Source organism: Pristiophorus japonicus, chromosome 16, assembly GCF_044704955.1.
Source record: "Pristiophorus japonicus isolate sPriJap1 chromosome 16, sPriJap1.hap1, whole genome shotgun sequence".
Lineage (NCBI taxonomy): Eukaryota > Metazoa > Chordata > Chondrichthyes > Pristiophoridae > Pristiophorus > Pristiophorus japonicus.
In genome coordinates this window covers 44619359-44635133 of record NC_091992.1, presented here as the reverse complement: position 1 = coordinate 44635133, position 15775 = coordinate 44619359, and the positions used below count along the sequence as shown (strand labels likewise).

Sequence of the window (15775 nt, the reverse complement as noted above, 5' to 3'; positions counted from 1 at the left end):
TTTCCTCATGTCGCCTTTGGATCTTCTGCCAATTCTGCCAATCTGTGGTCCTCTGGTTCGCGACCACTCCGCCAATGGGAACAGTTTCTCTCTCTCTACTTTGTCTAGACCCCCTTGTTTTAGGCATCTACTGCTCATTCAAGATGTGTTTAGTTTCTGTTTAAAGGTAGGGAATTACATTCAGAATGCGAGTGATCTCCTTTGGAATGTCCACCATTTCCTCAGAGAATCAGCTATATTCAGGATGCATGACCCACAGTGAAGGTACAGGGTATACATAGCCTTCTTCAAGTTACACTCAGTTGACAGGAAGTTGCTTAAACTGTTAGATAAGTTACCTGTTCCTCCTAGGAACTAAGGGAATTAAGGGTTATGGGGAGCGGGCGGGTAAGTGGAGCTGAGTCCTCGGCCAGATCAGCCATGATCTTGTTGAATGGCAGAGCAGGCTTGAGGGGCTAGATGGCCTACTTCTGTTCCTAATTCTTATGTTCTAGGTCATTCTAAGAATTAAAAAGACCCACAATCCAGCGCGACCTCCTTAGAACATATACTAACAGTAGGGAGTCAAACATATGGCTTTACAGACATGTTGCAATCACAGTATTTGCTTTACCAGATAATCTTCAAACATTCTCATGTCAAAAGGAAGAGTTTTTATTTACCTAGCTTGGCTGCTTTAGCTGCAAAGCTTGGCTGTACTCCACCTGTTCAAAGAAAACAGAGAGTTTAGAGTTAAGTCTTTTTCAGGACTAAGGATTTAATTTTCTCTTCGCCTGGCAGAAATGGGGCAGTAGTGCCCCAAAAATAGGGGTCAGTGACCTACCACCCATTGCCGCTGTAGCAATAAATAGAAATGTTCACCGGGGTCTACTGCTGGCCGGCAGGAGCAATCGTCCTAATCAGGCGATAGACCCATTTAAAATGGAAATTGGTGTCCTATGACGTTAATAGGACTCCAGTTGCCATTTTTCAACTGATCTGGCACCGTGCACATTCCGACCACCATCGGGTGGATGTTTAGCTGAAGAGGACCTGAAAAGCCAGTTCCTCTTCATTTTATAGTTGGTTAGCAAGGAGCAGAAATGCTGCTCCCAGCCCCATAAAGCCAGCCTATGCCATTGTTGCTCTGGTTTCTTCCCTCTGCAGGTCAAACCCACCCTAGTATGCTATCTTCCTCTGGTCCGTAGTTTGGCTGGTCCACCCACAATGGGGTGACCCAGTGCCGATAGGCTGCCCCAGGGTGCTGAGTTTCAGGTTATAGCCTGCTGGCCTGATGAAATTTGAGGCCTAGACGAGGCTAACTGGCAAGACCCCAGGCAGCCAGTTGGTGCGTTCCACTCGCCAGCCATCCAGATATTGCTTTGGAGGACAATACACTCCTAAGTTATGGCTGTTACAATCAGCAAGGACTATATTTTTCCAATTGAAAATTTTAGAGCTAAGCTTCTGACACTGTAGTATCATGAAAGTGTTATATAGGATTGCCATATTCACTGATTATTTGAATCAAAAAGCTGCCAAAGCAACAAAGTATCCACGCAGTGTTTTACAGATTTCATTTGACTGCATTCATTTCTTTCATTTCCAGCATCTTGAGTTATCCCTGGTGGTTTCATATTTAGTGGGGCTGTTCTTCTGATATTTTTGTACCCACTTATAACTTGTACTTTAGACTGGAATTTTGTAGGGGTCAGATGGGAAAGTGTTTTTATTTGACAGCGGGTCATTATCCTGCTGTCAATCTGCCGCCAAGCACCTTTCCCAATATTGGGTCTGTCAGCGCTGAGCAGACAAGTCAGTCAGCGGCGGGCGACCCAATTAATCTCATTATTGCCTAGTTGACTGATCATTAACAGGCTTTTTTACCTTACCTTTTCACTTTAACTTCATGGCCATGGGAACCACGCTGTTTGGGACCATGCTGTCAACCTGAGGCGGGAATTCAGTGGTCATTGCTCCAGCTGATTACTTGATAGCTCCAAATGTACAGTATGCTCCCACCTGACAGATCTTCACTTTCCTCAGCTACAAGCTGCCTCTAACACAGATTCTGCAGGCTTTCCACTCTCCATCCAGTATCGCCTCTTTGGAAGAACTCTCTCACCATCGATAGAATGCTTCTGTCAACTGTACTTCACCTGCCATCTATTCCATTCACATGGGTGCCCTTTATACTGTCCCACCTTGGTTCTCAGAATCCAACCATGATCATCTCCAACACCACAACCAACCTTCTCCGCAATCACCTGATGCTGCACAGGTCAGAGGGCATATTGCTGCCTGGGAAGCCAGGGATGGCCAGATTTACTTCACTTGACTGCCACATGAGCACCAGGTTGGCACCACCCCACACCAACACCGTAAAGCATCCACACACTATCCAGCCTATTCCTTGTACACTCACCACCAATGCAGGGGGTACCATTACATCTCACTGTTCACTGCAACTCACTAAGTCACTTCACAAAAGAGAGGGGGCAATGCCGACACTGCGATCGAGGAGGAGTGTGAAATATTAGATGAAATAAACATAGGGAGAGAGGAGGTATTAAGGAGTTTAGCAGCTTTGAAAGTGGATAAGTCTCCAGGCCAGGATGAAATGTACCCCAGGCTGTTAAGCGAAGTAAAAGAGGTAATAGCAGAGGCTTTGACCATCATTTTCCAATCCCCTCTGGCTTCAGGTGTGGTGCCCAAGAACTGCTAATGTGGTAACTTTGTTTAAGAAGGGAGAAAGGGATAGACCAAGTAATTACAGGCCAGTCAGCCTAACCTCAGCAATGGGAAAATTATTAGAAAAAATCCTGAAGGACAGGATAAATCGAGATTTAGAAAGGCACGGATTAATCAGGGACAGTCAGCATGGATTTGTTAATGGAAGGTCGTGTCTGACTAACTCGACTGAATTTTTCAAGGAGGTAACATGGAGGGTCGATGAGAGCAGTGAGTATGATGTAATGTATATGGATTTTAGCAAAGCTTTTGATGAGGTCCCACATGGCAGACTGGTCATGAAAGTAAAAGTCCATGGGATCCAGGGTAAAGTGGCAAGTTGGATCCAAAATTGACTCAGAGGCAGGAAGCAAAGGGTAATGGGTGATGGGTGTTTTTGTGACTGGAAGGATGTTTCCAGTGGGGTTCTGCAGGGCTCAGTACTAGATCCCTTGCATTTTGTGATATACATCAATGATTTAGACTTGAATGTAGTGGGTATGATTAAGAAGTTTGCAGATGACACTAAAATAGGCCGTGATAATAAAGAAGAAAGCTGCAGACTGCAGGAAAATATCAATCAACTGGTCAGGTAGGCAGAACAGTGGCAAATGGAATTTAATCCAGAGAAGTGTGAGGTAATGCATTTGGGGAGGGCTAACAAGGAAAGGGAATACACATTAAATGGTGGGACACTGAGAAGTGTAGAGGAACAAAGGGACCTTGGAATGCATGTCCACAGATCCCTGAAGGTAGCAGGCCAGGTAGATAAGATGGTTAACAAGCCATACAAAATGCTTGCCTTTATTAGCTGAGGCATAGAATATAAGAGCAGGGGGTTTATGCTTGAACTGTACAAAACACTGGTTAGCCCACAGCTGGAGTACTGCGTGCAGTTCTGGTCACCGCATTACAGGAAGGACATAATTACACTGGAGAGGCTACAGAGATTTACGAGGATGTTGCCAGGAGTGGAGAATCTTAGCTACGAGGACAGATTGGATAGACTGAGTTTGTTTTCCTTGGAACAAAGGAGGCTGAAGGAAAACCTCATTGAGGTATATACAATTATGAGGGGCTTAGATATAATGGATAGAAAGGGTTTATTTTCCTTAGCAGAGGAGTCAACAACCAGGGGGGCATAAATTTAAAGTAATTGGTAGAAGGTTTAGAGGGGATTTGAGGGAAAATTTCTTCATGCAGAGGGTTGTGGAGATCTGGAACTCACTACCTGAAAGGGTGGTAGAGGCAGAAACACTCACCACATTTAAAAAGTACTTGGATGTGCACTTGAAGTGCTGTAACCTGCAGGGAAATGGACCAAGAGCTGGAAAGTGGGATTAGGCTGGATAGCCTCTTGCTGGCCGGCACGGACACGATGGGCCGAAATGGCCTCCTTCCGTGCTGTAAACCTCTATGATTCCAAAGGTGCACACAAATCTGTCCAAGAATGTAAAGGTTTCAATGTTTGACAGCACCTTAACAGAAACTTTACATGAACATTGGAAAAACACCCTTCTGTACTGTTAGTTGGTATGATTTCACTAGGATGAGGGTGAGTGTCAGGGGTGGCTAGTAAGATGGGGATGTAATAATGTACATAGAGAGAGAGGAATGGGTAGAGGTGCAAGGCAAATTGGTGTGAGTAAGGATGTGCAGGGGTAGGGTAGGGAAGGAAGTGTGATGGCGATGTGATGAGAGGCATAGCAAGATGAAGGGGAGAGTGGCTTTGTACTAATGTTTTGTGATTTAATGAAATCATTGAAAGGTTTGCGTCACTGCACCCAAGTCCTTCTGATGACATCCCTGCCTGTGCCATAAGAACACAAGAAATAGGAGCAGGAGTAGGCCACCTGGCCCCTCGAGCCTGCTCCGTCATTTAATAAGATCATGGCTGATCTGATCATGGACTCAGCTCCACTTCCCTGCCTGCTCCCCATAACCCCTTTTTTCCCGTATCGCTCAAAAATCTGTCTATCTCCGCCTTAAATATATTCAATGACCCAGCCTCTCTGGGGCAGAGAATTCCATAGATTTACAACCCTCTGAGAGAAGAAATTCCTCGTCATCTCAGTTGTAAATGGGCGGCCCTTTATTCTGAGTATGTCCCTTAGTTTTAGTTTCTCCTATGAGTGCAAATATCTTCTCTGGATCCACCTTGTCGAACCCCCTCATATGTTTCGATAAGATCACCTCTCATTCTTCTGAACTCCAATGAGTATAGGCCCAACCTACTCAACCTATCTTCATAAGTCAACTCCCTCATCTCCAGAATCAACCTACTGAAATTTCTCTGAACAGCCTCCAATGCAAGTATATCCTTCCTTAAATACGGAGACTAAAACTGTACGCAGTATTCTAGGTGTGGCCTCACCAATACCCTGTACAGTTGTACCAGGACTTCTCTGCTTTTATACTCTATTCCCCTTGCATTAAAGGCCAAAATTGCATTTGCCTTCCTGATTACTTGCTGTACCTGCATACTAACCTTTTGTGTTTCATGCACAAGGACCCCCAGATCCCTTTGTACTGCAGCACTTTGCAATTTTTCTCCATTTAAATTATAATTTGCTTTTCTATTTTTTCTGCCAAAGTGGATAACCTTAGATTTTCTCACATTATACTCCATCTGCCAAATTTTTGTCCACTCACTTAGCCTGTCTATATCCGTTTGCAGATTTTTTTGTGTCCACCTCACAATTTGCTTGCCCACCCATCTTTGTATCAGCAAACATGGTTACATTACACTTGGTCCCTTCATGTAAGTCATTAATATAGATTGTAAATAGTTGAGGACCCAGCACTGATCCCTGCGGCACCCCATTAGTTACTGTTTGCCAACCGGAAAATGACCCATTTATCCCAACTTTCTGTTTTCTGTTAGTTAGCCAATCCTCTATCCATGCTAATATATTACCCCAACCCCGTGAACTTTTATATTGTGCAGTAACCTTTTATGTAGCACCTTATCGCATGCCCTCCTGTGCAACCAGGCTGTGTTGGTGTCCTGGGAAGTCTCTTCTGCCCATGGGAAGAGAAGAGGACCTCCCTGAATGCTCTGACTTCTTCTATAAGCATATAGAGCGAGTCATGGGAGAACCAGGGTGCAGCCCTGCACCCCTGTGCATTGATTGACAGAACACTGACAAAATAAAATTGGCCATGGTCCTTTTAATGAAACCGGCTGATGACACGTCATGAAATGACGTCACCAGACCAACTTCCTCTAATTGGACCGGGAAACGCGCTGGGCGGGCTTAAAAAGCCCGATCAATGGAAAGTATTTCAGAGTGGGATGCAGCCAGCTGCTGGGTCGCCTACCCCAGACCTGCGGGGTGAGCAAAATCCCGGCCATAGGGTTTGTTAAGCCCACCCAGCGCAGTGATACTGGATGGAGAGTGGAACTGGAAATGGACTGCGAAACAGATTGTGACTGAAGAAAGTGATGATCTGTCAGGTGGGAGCTTTTACTGTACATTTGAAGCTGTCAAGGCATCAACTAGAGCAATGGCCACTCAATCCCCCGCCTCAGGTTGACAGTCGTGGACCCTGAACAGCATGATTCCCATGACCATGAAGTTAGTGAAAAGGTAAGTTAAAAAAGCCCGTTAGTGATCTGACAACAAGGCAATAATGAGATTAACTGGGTCGTCCGCTGCTGCCTGTCGGGTCTGCTCAACGCTGACAGACCCGACATTGGGAAAGGCGTGTGGCAGCGGGTTGACAGCGGGATCCCGACCCGCTTCAAAAGAAACCACTTTCCAACCCGACCCGCCGCCGATCGCGCCGGCTGAACCCCTGCAAAATTCCGGCCATAGTATCTCATAGAATCTAACTACTACAAAAAACTTCAGAGGAGAAATTGGGGTCATTTGCACCTCCCGTTATGGGGCACAAATCACTATGATCCGGCGTGGCGCCGCTAACGACTCCTGCTAAATTCGGCGGGAGTTTAGCGGTGGCGCTACAGCATTGCGCCCGATATCCTGCGCCCAGAGATTGTGATGTCATCGCTGTGCGCATCACCCCAGCACCTAAATTGGGTTTCGCCCCATTAAACTGCACCAGCGATAACAGCGACACCTTCAGGGGATGCGTACCCGGTGGCGGCCTCTAGCTGGGCGAAATTTAAAGGGGAGGTTGCCAGCTGCTTCTGAAAAAAATCTCGCGTTTTCTTTTCCGCTCCGGTGCTGCTTTGGATGTGGGGTCGGTGCCGTGATCACTCAGCCTGGCACTCTCCTTGAACTTACCTTTTCACTTTAACTTCATGGAGAGCTATGCGGCCCAGTGCATAGCGCTGCAGAGGCGTGCGCCCCGCTACTGAGCCGGGCACCCCGCTCTTGCTCCAGAAAGGAAGTGGAGCGTTTGAATTACCGCTCCACTTCCTTTTGGGGATGGTAACCCCAATTTATCGCGAGTGGAGAGACTTCTGCGCCTGACGCAAGGTCTCATGTCTCGCGAGTGTTGGGGCGGAACTGAATTTCTAGGCATTTATGTTTCATTTGGTGATGTGTAATTTTTTGACTCAGGCAATTTTGATGTCCTTTGCTCCTCTTCTGTGCAGATGTGCTACAAGGGACAGAAAAGTGTCTTGGCTGAATGAGATTTACAATTTTTACATATAAATAATACCTACCACTGGATATATATCCAGAATAGTCAACAATCATACCAGTTATTTAGCAGTAATAATGGTACCTGGTTGGGGAGTCAGTGGAGCACTGCTGGGTCGAACTCCAGTAACACCTGTAATGACCATGCACACACTGTTAACTCTTTGAATTTATTTTCACTCTCTAGAACGCACTACGTTCGGAACAAGATATAAATTTATGACCCATTTAATGTAAACGTAATTCATTCTCCTGTTAGTACTGAACATCTAAACTGATTCAAACCATAGTGATAATAGCCATAACTTCAAGGAGGATGGTAATGCAGTCCACATACAGTGCTGCCAAGGCTAGCGCTGCTCAGGTGCTACATATGCTCAAGAATGAATTAGATGCACATGCAGAAAAGCAAGGCCAGTTCATTAAAAACATTTCTTCTAGTGGGAGCACCTGACATGATACCAAAAATTTTAGGAACCAGCAACCAATGAAGGTGGCATTTTATTTCCAGATGGGGAAGGTGAAAGCAGTGGTGGAAAGCAGTTTTTAGAAATTCAGGGAAGGGTGTGGACTACAGACAAAAAAATCTATTTGTAGTTATTGGGACTGCCCTCAATTCCCATTGAGAATAGGTGCTCAGCAAATGGAACACTACTCGGATGCTCAAGTTGCATGATAGGGTAACCACCTGTAATGCAGTTGCTTCATGGGTTCTTTGCTTAAGAATTCATAGCAACACATGGCTATTAAAAACTAGTTGGTTTATTAACAAAGATTTAACAATCACACTACACAGTACCAGTTCATTTACTCCACCTAATTTAAATGTTCTTTGCAGCCCTAATGAGCCTTGTGCAGTTACTGTGCAGGATCCCAGTAGTCTTCATTTTAGCTGAAGAGTTGCAGGCTTCTAGACTCCACACTCAATAGGGTAAACTTTACCCCCAAACAATGGTGGGTTGAAGGTTAAAGAGTTAAAAAACAGAATCCTGCCCCCAACCCACCCACTTCCAGGTTGTGTATTTAAATATTATAACGCGGCTCCTTGCCTCATGGTGATCTTTTATTTTAAATTTAATTGTGAGCAGGCACGTTTCCCAGGCCTTGGAGAACCCGGCAGCTAAAAGGAGGCGAGGACTGCTGGATCCAGGAGGTAAGTGCCTTTCCACTTAACTACTGAATCCAGCATTCCTGCCTTGCTAACCCCCCGCAATCGAACACCCTCATTGACTTTCCGATCTCCCCCGACCTCATCTTCCACTTGAGGTCTGTGACCCTTTCACGACGTCTCTTATTACCGCCCCCACCACGAGATTTCTGATCACCCCTCCGGCCTTCGATCCACAGCCCCTGATCCTCCTCCGACCCCCGAGCCCCTCCAGCCCCGATCACCCTCTGGCTTTATGACCTCCGCCCTCCAGCCCCCAATCATCCTTCGGCCTTCTGACCACCCCCTGCCTCTGATCCCCCTCTGGCCTTCTGACCTCTCCCCTCCAGCACCCACTTACCCTCTGGACATCTGACCTCCCATCCTCCAGCCCCGATCCACCTCCAGCCTTCTGACATCTTCCCTCTAACCTCTGATCTCCCTCCAGCCTTGCTACCCACCCCCCTCTGGCACCCGATCCTCCTCCGGTCTTCTGACCTCCCCCGTCCAGCCTTCCGACATCCCGCCTCCAGCCCTGATCTTCCTTGGGCCTCCCCCTTCGCCCTCGATCATCCTCCAGCCTTCCGACTCCTGCCCCAATCCTCTTCCAGCCTCCGCCCCTCTGGCCCTGTTCCCTATGGACTCCCTCCTCTGTCCCCAATCCTCCTCCAGCCTCCACCCCTCTGGCCCTGTTCCCTATGGCCTCCCCCCTCTGTCCCCAATCCTCCTCCAGCCTCCCCCCTCTGGCTTCGATCACCGGCCCCGATCCTCCTCCGGCCCCAATCCTCCTCCGGTTCCGAACTTCCGACACTGATCACCCTCTGATCATGATAACCCTACAGTCTCTGCCCTCCGGCCCTGATTCTCCTCCGGCCTCTGTTCTCCACCCCCTCCCCCCCTCTGTGGCATGCTACAGCAGGCCTACCGCCCAACAGCCAGCCAGCAGTTCTGACGAAAGGTCATCGATCTGAAATGTTAACTCTCTTTCTCTCTCCACAGATGCTGCCTGACCTGACCTGCTGAGTATTTCCAGCATTTTCTGTTTTAATTCAGATTCCAGCATCGGCAGTATTTTGCTTTTGTATCAGGCTGGCTGCGGGTGGGAAACAGAGCTTTGAAATTTTAATTTGGAGATGATTAGGGAGTGGCAGGGATGGGGGTGGGGGGGTGGGGGCAGGAAAGCAGTCAGGAAACCCAGGAGAACGGGTCCCGCAGGCCCTGGGGCCTGCGGGACCCGTTCTCCTGGGTTTCCTGACTGCTTTCCTGCCCCCCCACCCCATCCCTGCCACTCCCTAATCACCTCCAAATTAAAATTCCAGCCAATAACATAGGGAGCCAAGTGTTTGGTGACACCCATTGGATTATTGGCTCCTTTACCTAAATTCACCTGTGTCAAAGCTAAGTATTCTCACCTAATTATGTGCAATCTTATTTTAGCACATCCAATTTAATCTAAACAAACCAAATTAAGTTTAACCATATTTTGCTTAACCCAATGTAACCCTATCTAATCTAAGCTAGTTCTAATGTTATTGGATCTAGATTTTTTCTAAGTTATTTAACCATAACCAATATAATTTATTAGATAGTGTTGAAAACTGCCATTTAAGGATTTATGAGAACTCTTGTATAATCATCTTTCTATTGTTTTTCATTAATTCTGTATCTTGCAGCAGTGTCAAGGGTTTGCTGCAAAGGTCCATTTTCAGATGCTTTATCTATTCATTTGGTAATCAAATCCTCCTACATAGTTACAAAGCATAATGCTTTCTTGTTATGTGGTAATTGTTGTGTTTTAATCTGATCTGAGCTTCAGTGAAAAGGCATCTAGGATGACATATAAAGGTAAATTCTGTGGAGAGCTGTGCTCAATGGGACTATAGTGTGCATTCATCTCCAATTTGTACTCCCTTTCAGTGCAGCACCCTGTTAAGAGCATATAACTGCTGAATTTACCCTATAAATCCTGCAAAACATGGGGATATCACTAACAAAATATGGAATTTGAAACAGCCATTCAGCCCAGCATGCTCATTCCTTTCATAAGAGTAGAACATAAGAAATAGGAGCTTGCGCCACCATTCAATAAGATCATGGCTAATCATCGACCTCAACTCCACTTTCCCGCCCAATCTCCATATCCCTAGATTCCCTTAGACTCTATCTATCTCAGCCTTGAATACATTCAGAGACTCAGCATCCACAGCCCTCTGGGGCAGAGAATTCCAAAGATTCACAACCCTCTGAGTGAAGAAATTCCTCTTCATTTCTGTCTTAAATAGCCTACCCCTTTATCCTGAGACTGTGCCCCTTAGTTCTAGACTCCAGCCAGGGGAAACAACCTCTCAGCATCTACCCTGTCAATCCCCTTCAGAATCTTGTATATTTCAATGAGATCACCTCTCATTCTTCTAAACTCCAGAGTGGACAGGCCCATTCTGCACACAATGGATCACACATAATCCGTATCAGGGATAGTACCTTTTGTAAATCCTTTTACTGTTCAAAAGGTAAATGCAGCAAAACCTAAAAATGTGTGGTGACTCGTACCCTGCATTTTACAACAGACATGCTAGCCTACATTTTCTAATTGGTAATATTTTAAATGGGCATTTGCTGTGTTAAAAGAACATTAATCGCAAAATCTATACTGTTGCCTTCTTGGCATAACATTTCCATAGTCCTAGCATCCCATGTTTCACAAACATTGGACTATATCTGTTATGTCTATAATGCACTTATGAATGACTCCATGAGGCAATGTATTGCACTCAAACTGTAGTGACCTTGGTCCTTTATTCCAAAATCCAAAGTACTGTACAAGCATGGTGTGCAGCCTTTTATACAGGACCCTGCCACCAGGGCAGGAAACCCCCGGTCTCCACCAGTTGCAGCCTCTAGTGGTGCCAGCATGTATGTACACAGTGTAAACCTTATTGATTGTACACAGTGTAAACCTTATTGATAGTACATCAGGTAAACAAGTCTCCAGCTTATGCAATCACACAGTGACTACACATAGAATACATCCATAGTCTGCATATTTAACAATATCTATCTGCACTAATCCTTGTAATCATCTTATTCACAATTGTTTACACGAGTAGAAAAAACCGTAACAAATCAAATGATGTGGCATAGAGCTTGGTAGCAAATCATCAAAGGAGTAAAATCTATCTCCACCATCATGCAAACTTAAGAGGAGGTCCATAAAAGTTATATGACCTGAAGAAGACAATTAAAATTAGTGATGAAATCCCAGTGGTTTAAAAAAGATACGAGGTTATTAATCTGTGATGAAATTACAATTGTAAATGAGTGGAATTTAAAAATTAAACATTGTTTTCATTGAAAACCTTTTGCGTAACAGGACAAATTGGATGTGTAAACTGAAAAATAAAATCTTTTGTATATTTTTGTATATTTCACAAACACATTCTCTTACAGTGTAAGTAATGAATCCAATCCCCAACTTTACATCATTCCTATTTATCCCAGTCAGCCGCCTTTATCGGGCAAATGGCACTAACCATTTGTCATTACCATATGTGTCAATTACAAAGGCTTAAACCATGTTAAGCAGGCCGGCTATTCCAGGCACTTCAAGTATCTGTTTGGGTCACCTTCAATCAGCTTCCATTCACCCTGTAGCACTGTTTCAATGTATTTGATTCCCCCAATTTCTGAAAGACAATTACAAACGCGCGGCAGCAGTTCATAAATTGGAAATTGACTCGGGCAGTTTGTAGGCAGCAACTACCAGTTTAACTGTTATTATAAGAGAAACTGATGATTAGACTAATGAAGAAACAGATATATATTTAGTCATATGCCCTGCAGAACTGTTGTAATATATTTCAATAACGCTCTTTTTAAATATAATTTCCAAAAGTATTCATGATCATGTAGGTTGGGCTTATAAAAAAAAACAAGAATGCTTCAGTTTTAATTTCAAATAGGATTTAAAATAAATGATGTAAAAACTGCTGGGGCGTTTTACGGGCCTAAATGTATTTTTTATGTTTTACAAGCATTTAAAACCGGCTTTTGAGTCAAAGTTGCTTGTATGCGCCATGATATTTTCTATTGAGCCATAGAATTTGTCAATCTTCCTTACAGATACAAGACAATCTTACTAATAGGGGTGACACTGGCATTATTTTGGGTGCTCAGCTGCCATAATGTCTGTCAGACATTATATTGGCCATTGCGTAAAGCAGGCAAATCGCATTCACACGAACATACCCGCTATAAGCGGTGGAGACTGTAGTTATTTACACAAATGACCGATTAACATGCTATATGTCTTATAAACTGTGTGTGTAACTACAATACGCCCAAGTCTTCTTGATCTTTTTGACCGTCTATCAAACCCTCTGTCCGAACTAATCTCTACCCAATAAACTGGCCATGCCCCCAACCTTGCCAGTATCCTCTGTTGTGTATCTGTAAAGCATGCACTCCCATTTTCCCCCACCAGGGAGTGCATCCCCTGAAGTCCGAAGGAATCCCAGCATCCCTTGGGAGCACTGCATATAAGCCGGCCCCGAAGGCCTGCTCCTCACTCTGGAGTGTCTTAATAAAGACTGAGGTCACTGTTACTTTAACCTCCCTGTGTGCAGTCTCATCTGTGTTAGGAACACAATAACTGGCGACGAGTATACGAATCCAACGCAAAGATGCAGCAAACTGTGAGCATCCTGGAGAAGTTCTCAGAGGGTGAGGACTGGGAAGCCTATGTCGAACGACTAGACCAGTACTTTGTAGCCAACGAGCTGGAAGCGCTGCAAAAAGGAGAGCGGTCCTCCTCACGGTCTGCGGGGCACCGAACTACAGCCTCATGAAGAATCTTCTGGCTCCGGTGAAACCCACAGATAAGTCGTATGAGGAGCTGTGTACACTGGTTCGGGAGCATCTTAACCCGAGGGAGAGTGTGCTGATGGTGAGGTATTGGATCTACACGTGCCAGCGATCTGAAGGTCAGGAAGTGGCGAGCTACATCGCCGAGCTATGGTGACTTGCAGGACAATGTGAGTTTGATGACTACCTGGAGCAAATGCTCAGAGACTTTTTTGTACTGGGCATTGGCCACGAGACCATCCTACGAAAACTTTTGACTGTATAGACACCAACCCTCAGTAAGGTCATTGCGATAGCACAGGCGTTTATGTCCACCAGTGATAACACCAAACAAATCTCTCAGCACACAAGTGCTAGCAATGTTCATAAATTAACTGGAACTGTGTTTGTGAGCAGAAATGTACAGGGCAGAAACCACGAGTCTGCAACTGCCAGCAGGCCTCAGGTGACCCAGATGACTCAGAGTCCGCAACAAAGGATGAATGCAAGGCAATTCACACCTTGTTGGCATTGTGGAGGCTCCCATTCAGCCCATTCATGCCACTTCAAAGGATATGTTTGCAAGAGCTGTGGAACAATGAGGCACCTCCAACGAGCTTGCAGATGAGCTGCAAGCTCTGAAAAACTTGCTAACCACCATGTGGCAGAGGAAGATCGGTCCATGGTGGATCAAAGTAATTTCAAGCCTCAGAGAAAGGAGGCAGATGCTGAAGTACACGGGGTGCACACATTTTCAACGAAATGTCCACCTATAATGCTAAACGTAAAATTGAATGGCTTACCCATAGCCATGGAACTGGACACTGGTGCTAACCAATCCATCATGAGTAAAAAGATGTTTGAGAGACTGTGGTGCAACAAGGCACTCAGACCAGCCCTGAGCCCCATCCACACGAAACTGAGAACGTACACCAAAGAGCTCATCACTGTCCTGAGCAGCACCATGGTCAAGGTCACCTACGAGGGCACGGTGCACGAACTGCCACTCTGGACGAGCGATGGCCCCACACTGCTTGAAAGGAGCTGGCTGGGCAAAATCCGCTGGAACTGGGATGACATTTGAGCGTTATCACATGCCGATGACGCCTTAGTCCAGGTTCTTAACAAAGTTCCTTTCCTTTTTGAGCCAGGAATTGGAAACTTTTCCGGGGTGAAGGTATGCATCCACTTGGTCCCAGATGCATGACCCATTCACCACAAGGCGCGAGCGGTACCTCACATGATGAGGGAGAGAGTGGAAATTGAGCTGGACATGCTGCAACGCGAGGGCATCATCTCCCCAGTGGAATTCAGCGAGTGGGCCAGCCCGATTGTTCCAGTACTCAAAAGTGATGGCACGGTCAGGATTTGCGGCGATTATAAAGTAACTATGAATCGTTTCTCGCTACAGGACCAATACCCACTACCTAAGGCAGATGACCCATTTGCGACGCTGGCAGGAGGCAAGACATTCACCAAGCTCGACCTGACTTCGGCCTACATGATGCAGGAGTTGGAGGAGTCTTCGAAGGGCCTCACCTGCATCAACACGCACAAGGAACTGTTCATCTACAACAGATGCCCGTTTGGAATTCGGTTGGCTGAAGCGATCTTCCGGAGAAACATGGAGAGCTTACTCAAGTCGGTACCACGCATGGTGGTTTTTCAAGATGACATATTGATCACGGGTCGGGAGACGTAGAGCACCTACAAAACCTGGAGGAGGTCCTCCAGCGACTGGATCGCGTAGGGTTGTGGCTGAAGAGGTTGAAATGCGTCTTCATGGCAACAGAAGTGGAGTTTTTGGGGAGAAAGATCGCGGCGGACGGCATTCGGCCCACAGACGCCAAGACAGAAGCGATCAGGAACGCGCCCAGGCCACAGAACGTCACGGAGCTGCGGTTGTTCCTGGGACTCAACTATTTTGGTAACTTCCTACCGGGGTTAAGCACCCTCTTAGAGCCCCAACATGTGTTATTGCGTAAAGGTGAGAACTGGGTATGGGGAAAAAAACCAAGTAATTGCTTTTGAGAAAGCCAGAAACATTTTATGCTCCAACAAGCTGCTTGTATTGTAACCGCGTAGTGCTACCCAAAAAGGGCAGGGAGACATTCATCTTGGATCTCCACAGCACACACCCATGTTTAGTAATGATGAAAATGATAGCCAGATCCCACGTGTGGTGGCCTGGTATCGACTCTGACTTAGAGTCCTGTGTACTGCAATGCAGTGTGTATGCTTCATTGAGTGACGCGCCCAGAGAGGCACCACTAAGTTTGTGGTCCTGGCCCTCCAGACCATGGTCAAGGATCCATGTCGACTATGTGGGCCCGTTTCTCGGTAAAATGTTCCTGGTGGTGGTGGATGCTTTTTCAAAATGGATTGCATGTGAAATAATGTTGGGAAGCACCGCCACCGCCACCATTGAAAGCCTGAGGGCCAGCTTTGCCACCCACGGCCTGTCTGA

General features: G+C 46.0%; 1 protein-coding gene across 4 annotated transcripts in view; it reads right to left on the bottom strand.

Annotated features, from left to right (window-relative positions):
- LOC139226469 (elastin-like) overlaps positions 1-15775 on the bottom strand; it is a 435956-nt gene that overhangs the window by 16851 nt on the left and 403330 nt on the right. For 3 of the 4 annotated variants that reach the window (XM_070857261.1, XM_070857262.1, XM_070857263.1), the window contains one exon: positions 663-704. In XM_070857261.1, coding sequence (XP_070713362.1) covers positions 663-704 — 42 coding nt within the window. Of the gene's footprint in view, positions 1-662; positions 705-1880; positions 1930-15775 lie in introns of those variants that run through there. The other variant, XM_070857264.1, reaches the window with a different exon arrangement.